This window comes from Arachis stenosperma, chromosome 4, assembly GCF_014773155.1.
Source record: "Arachis stenosperma cultivar V10309 chromosome 4, arast.V10309.gnm1.PFL2, whole genome shotgun sequence".
In the NCBI taxonomy this organism is placed as follows: domain Eukaryota; kingdom Viridiplantae; phylum Streptophyta; class Magnoliopsida; order Fabales; family Fabaceae; genus Arachis; species Arachis stenosperma.
In genome coordinates this window covers 136,897,887-136,903,861 of record NC_080380.1, presented here as the reverse complement: position 1 = coordinate 136,903,861, position 5,975 = coordinate 136,897,887, and the positions used below count along the sequence as shown (strand labels likewise).

The 5,975-nt window shown below is 36.7% G+C and overlaps 2 protein-coding genes across 2 annotated transcripts; both read right to left on the bottom strand.

Moving 5' to 3' along the window:
* Nucleotides 1–472: 472 nt before the first annotated feature.
* Nucleotides 473–1,192, bottom strand: LOC130975649 (protein FAR1-RELATED SEQUENCE 1-like). The gene has a single exon (XM_057900409.1). The coding sequence runs from the start codon at nucleotides 1,190–1,192 to the stop codon at nucleotides 473–475; it is 720 nt and encodes a 239-aa protein (XP_057756392.1).
* A 3,391-nt stretch (nucleotides 1,193–4,583) lies between these two features.
* On the bottom strand, nucleotides 4,584–5,549 carry LOC130976813 (3-ketoacyl-CoA synthase 4-like). The gene has a single exon (XM_057901736.1). It carries the CDS (start codon nucleotides 5,541–5,543, stop codon nucleotides 4,584–4,586), a length of 960 nt encoding a protein of 319 aa, XP_057757719.1. The 5' UTR covers nucleotides 5,544–5,549.
* Nucleotides 5,550–5,975: the final 426 nt, after the last annotated feature.

The following is a 5,975-nucleotide window of genomic DNA, read 5'->3' as shown; positions in this document are numbered from 1 at the left end:
TTAAATTCAAATTAAGACTTTAATTTTCCTTCTTGAATTATCTAATATAAATTATTAGATATGCAAAATGTTACCTTCTGTCGACTTTTTTTGCCATTTGCTCTAATCTTCGGTGTCTCTGTCAATTTAGATACAGACTTCTTGCTTCCACAACCCTTGAATTTTTTGTAACAGAATAATAAGAAATAATATAAGCACTACAAGAATAATATGTTGCAAATTTGAATTGAAATGACAATAAATTTGATAGATGGTATAACATGGACAAGTGCTTACTTTAAAATTATTTTTATTGTGCACGGGTGTATTTTCTACTGATTTTGTGTTCTGAGAGGGAGTCTGTTTATTGGCATCACATTCTTCAACCTGATAAAAAAAATTTAAAAATTGTTCAAAATATAGCATTATTTAATAATTCTGCGAAAGACACTAAAATAATAGGTAAGCATAAAGTATATCCTTAAGCAAGGCATTATATTAATACCATTGGTTCATCTTCAGCATTTGAGTATTCGGCGGGGGAGTCCTCCTTGGCGAGTAATGGACATGTCCTAACGAAATGCCTGTCCGACTTACAATGCGAACATCTTCGCCTCTTTTGGCCTTTTGGAACCTTTCTTGGAGCCCCTTTTGACTTCACAACAGCTGGATCACCTATTAGCGCTGAAGTGGGGGAAAGCCTCGCTTGTGCATCACCTTTATTTTGCACCTTTGAAATTAGCTTAAGTAACTCACCTGAGATTTCCCTATAGTCTACTGAATTTTTGGAAGAAATATCACAAAGCTTCCAACAAATAGATGCCATTACACCGCGTCTAAGTGTGGGCGCTATATCATCAGCAGTGTCTTGCTCACCAATTGAGCATATAAAATCACTCTTTGCATCTCTTATCCATCTTTTCAGGATAAGAGATGTAGGGACGCATTTTGCATTGCGATGCTTCAAGACCCCAAAGATGTGGGAGCACGGTAGTCCACGAGTCTCAAATAGCCTGCACTCACACGCAAACAGGTCCTTGTCTTTATTGTAAGACACTTTAAATTCCCATTGCTGATTAAAATACTCACTCGTAGTGTACTCAACAATGTCTCCACTGTTTGGTTCCTTTTGTTGTTTGACTTTCAATATAATCAACCAATCTTCCATCTTTGGGATCATTGGTAGAAAACTTGATGCAGCCTGATTTGCCATTAGTCATTTCTTTGGTAGCGACATTGGATTTCCTTGAGATTGTGCTGGCTTCATGATGATAATTGGAAACTTTCTACCCCGGAGTGAACTTGAAATATCATCAGTGACAAATGTTGGGGTGAACTTTCTACCCTAGGCATAAATTTGATGAGAAATTTAAATTTAGATTCAATTCAAAATTTTATTAACTACTGTGGCAGTATCTTTTGTTGGAGCTCTATTAACTAGTCTCAATTATTGCTTTAGTTGTTCTGTTGAAAATGTAAGCAAGAACTTGTCTTATTTCAAGACGAATCTGTGAGTTTAGTCTTGTGTCTTGAACCCATTTTTGTTAATTTGGTTTTATATCATATTGAGTAATGATAGAGGACTATAAAAGCGTGCATATAAACAATGGAGTTAGATGACTCAAAATTACCCACTGGGTTTTTTTCAGAATCTATACTCCCCTTTTATAATATTTAACATGACTCAGAATTAGATGAACAAAATCAGAAAGTTACATTTATTACATAAGAACAAAAAATTGTAACATGTAACTCGATACATTAAAACAAAAATGAACCTTTGATCTACTACACCCTGCTGCCTTAATCTACAAAATATATCTTGACAATTCAAGTCAAGAATACCAAAATTTGTGCTACCGATGAAACACTAACAGAATACAAGATATTCAATTACAAAATTTTAAAATGGAAGTGATGAATGATTGGGCTTAAATGTTGATCATCGCCGGGCGATTTGTTTCATCCGGTCTGATAAACTTGGAAAGCACCTTCACATCACAAATCCAATGAAAGCATCAAGAGGTAACTGCTGAAAACATGACATGAAGTCGGTCAGCAGGCGAGACGTAAGAGCTACACAAATATAGCAATTGAGAGATCTTATATGCACTACTTAGTAGTTAGTATACACTTCTCTTATATACCTATTAAAAGTGATTGATAAAAAATGAGAAAAGATTAAAAAATTCCTCTTTTATATCATAAACGAAAGGTGTACAAGATAAAAAAATTGCTATGTCTGAAAACGGGAGGATATTTCCTCCGGAAGAACCTTGGTATCGAATTGCCAACACATGATAAAGCACAGAGTAGGATAATCAAGGAAAGCAACAAAATGAGAAAAAGAATAAGGGGATTTATCTTCATTAAAAGGAATTCCAAACCACGAAACCCGAATCCGGTGGAATATGCTTTCCCTGCTTCCAACAAGGCAACACCAAGAGTCCAAGTGATATATGCCATTTCCAATTGAGCTACTACTATTCACATATTGATTAGGCAAATGTTCAACTATACCAACTTTAGTTTTACTCATAAACTTCTGTTACCATATATTTTGACTACAATTGCATGAACTACAACAATTTAAGAAATAAGAATAGCACACACATAACAGTATAACATCTATAAAACATAGGGTTTGTGTTCAGCATAATCGTAATAACTGAATATGCAAATAAAACTATTCAGATTGTTGAAATGAATGCAAATGTCAAATATTTTGAAGCACTAGAAGCTTCAAGATATCAGATATTATATATATATAGGAAAAGGGAGTAGGATACAAAGCATAGAACCATTAATATCTTTCTGTCAATCCAATTTAAGCAAGGGCATACATCAAGGATAGACCAGCATACTATTATTATATATTTATATACCCAAAAAACTAATGAGTAATGTCAATAATTTTTATTCACCTTTCTCTTCCATTTTTTCAAAGGCAGACAGAGCACTACTTGTATTGACATTTTCCAGCATCTCACTCACCTTGGTTGAAGTGCTAAAGGAACATTAATCAAAAACCAGGATTAAAAGGGATTAGGAATAGACTGTAATAAAATGCGAGTCAATCAGAAAATGGTTTGGACAAACTTTGCAGATTGAGCTCTTGCTTTCAGAGTATCTTTCTTTGATCTCGCCTCCTGCATCTTACTCTCCAGAAGCTACAGGCAATTAACAAAGCAAAAATGGGATAAACTTACATCACTAGTTATAACAAAAAATTTCTGCACTATAATTAAAATAATCCAACCAGTTTCAACAGCTTATAGGATTCTGGGAAGATGCAATTTTTTACAAAAATAAAGTTACTGGCACACTATAAATTTTGGTTTCCAAGCATATCAAAAACAAAGCTGCTGCTCTTTTTCTTTTTTAAAAAAGAAAACAAACAAAACATAAAAAAAATTGGAAGGGCAGAACAAAGTTTGTTTCTAAGCATAAGCATAGTCCAGAAGAAAACAAGAATTAATTTCAGCACAAGAAGATATCCCAGAACTTGTTACCTCAGGTACATAATGCATCAACATATTTTCAATGCCGGATTTCAAAGTCACCGAAGAGCTTGGGCACCCACTACATGCTCTCTGCATCTTAAGTTTTACTATTCCAGTATCCCTAGATAAAAACCACAATAAATAAATTAACTTGGTACAAATATAATTCTATAGTGCCCGTAGTTGGACGCTCTTCCTAAAAGTTTCATTCATGTGCTTCAAAACCAAAATAACAAACTATTAAGAACTTACGGATCAAATCCTCGATATTCAATGTCTCCACCATCATCTTGAACAGCCGGCCGAATACGAGTCTCCAACAATTCCTTGATCATTGCAACAGTTTCAGAATCATCCTGTACAAAACATAGGCATACTACCATTTAGTTTAGGCCTCTCAAATATTGTTGAGTACATACTCAAATGTACTCCAGGGTTAAAACATTTTCATACTACAAGGTACTTAGATTAGTTAGATACAAGTATAGAGTATGTTAAGGAAAAAACCATCTGAACTGATTAGGTGGGGCACAAGGTAGTGAATGCCAATTTAGTGGGGAAATGGTGCCTTTACATCAAACCCAAGAAGAACAAAAAGAAAAAAGAAAGGTACAGGAACAGAGACAGGTTTTCTTCCAGTTGGCACAACACAAAAAATTACCAGAAGGGAAAATGATGCCTAACTTAGCAAAATGTTTGATGACTACAGTGATTAACCAAACTTAGTAGCATCTCATACATGATAGCAAGGCAAAGCAAAAGTCATTATATTGCTGATATAAATCTAGCATTAGTCTTTATGCAACCAAGTGAAATAAAGGATTCAATGACAAATACATAAATATTAATTTAAGGATTAAGTAACTAAAATAGAAGCATTAGAATAATTAAAAATAACAACAAAAATAGGCTTCTAAAGTGATGATTGAACAGCTGAGACATTATCTATTATCTCCTTGAATAGGATTGATTATTGGCTTATGCTATGTGTACCAGAGAGAGTAGCAAAAATTAAAGCTATGTAACAACCTGCACTGGATAGCTATGAATGCAATCTTCCCAAGGAGGCTTGGGTGAAGCCTTGACATGCCTAAGTGCCTGCTACACTGCCCTGTTACACTTAAATCCACTTCCAAATGCAATCTGCCACACCCTATTCCCCTTCCTCTTTCTTCCCTTGGCTTCAGTGTATGCCAGCTCATACCAAATAGAGCTTGAAGAAGTGTTCCCAAATCTGTGAAGTGTCATTCTAGAAGCCTCAACATACATAGGCAAAAGCTGAAGATTATTCTCAAGCTCATCAATCACAGCTCTCCCATCAGCATGAATGCAGAAATGATCAAATGCAAGCTTGAAATCAGGTATATAAGGCTTCACTTTTGCATTCAGAAGCTTCTTAACAACCAAAGTAGCAAAGAACAGAAGCTGTTCACTTATTGGAAGAACAAGAGGCCCCAAAGTTGTGATGTTAGTCTTCAAAGTCCCACCAGCAATAGCCATAAGATCCTTTAAGAGAGAAACACCAGTTTTGCCATCATCATCTTGTTCTTGATACACACACCTGAAAGCTTTATCATCAACACCCTTATGAGTCCTCACAACATGAACAAGCTTGTACTTTGCTCTTCTCTTAACAGAGTCTTTGTTGGACAACAAAACAGCAGAACCACCAACACGGAACAAACAATTTGGGATCAGAATAGATTTCTTGTTCCTAAAGTACCAATTCTGAGTAATGTTCTCAGTGCTAACAACAACAACATAAGTGTTCCTATGAACTTGAAGCATGTACTTAGCAAGATCAATGGCTATAACTCCTGCACTACAACCCATACCACCCAAATTGAAGCTTCTAATGTTACCCCTAAACTTGTACTTGTTCACAATCATTGCAGAAAGTGAAGGAGTTGGGTTAAACAAACTGCAATTCACAACAAGAACACCAATATCCTTAGGCTTAATCTTTGTATTAGCAAAGAGATTATCCAAAGCACCAAACATAACATTCTCAGATTCTTCTCTTGCAGCAGCCATGGAAGGAGTTGGAAGGATATGATGCATGGCTTCGGGTACATACTGACCGTCGAAGTCTAAGATTTTGTTCTTGGTTGAGCTTCTGCTCTCTGAACTCGAAGGAAGGAAACTGGAATGTTGATGGGTTTTTCTACTGAGCAGTTTGAGAAGAGGGGGGGGCAGAATCATGACGGAGACAGAGGCCAGGCAACGAACACAACTCAGAAGACGGTGGTGGGTTGGAAGAATCTGCGACGACTAGAAGAAGACGATGGTGACTGAGCGCCCGACGGACGGCGGCAGGAGCGCGATGGAGCAGATGAACACCAGGAACTGACGCGCCGAGGTCGAGGAAGAAGAAGCTGCGATTCTTGAAGGAGGAAGAAGCACGGACGACCAGACGACGATGGTAGTGCCTGAGAGCGACGGACGGCGGCAGTCTTTGCGGCGGTGGTGGAAAAGCTAGGGTTTAGGGGAGAA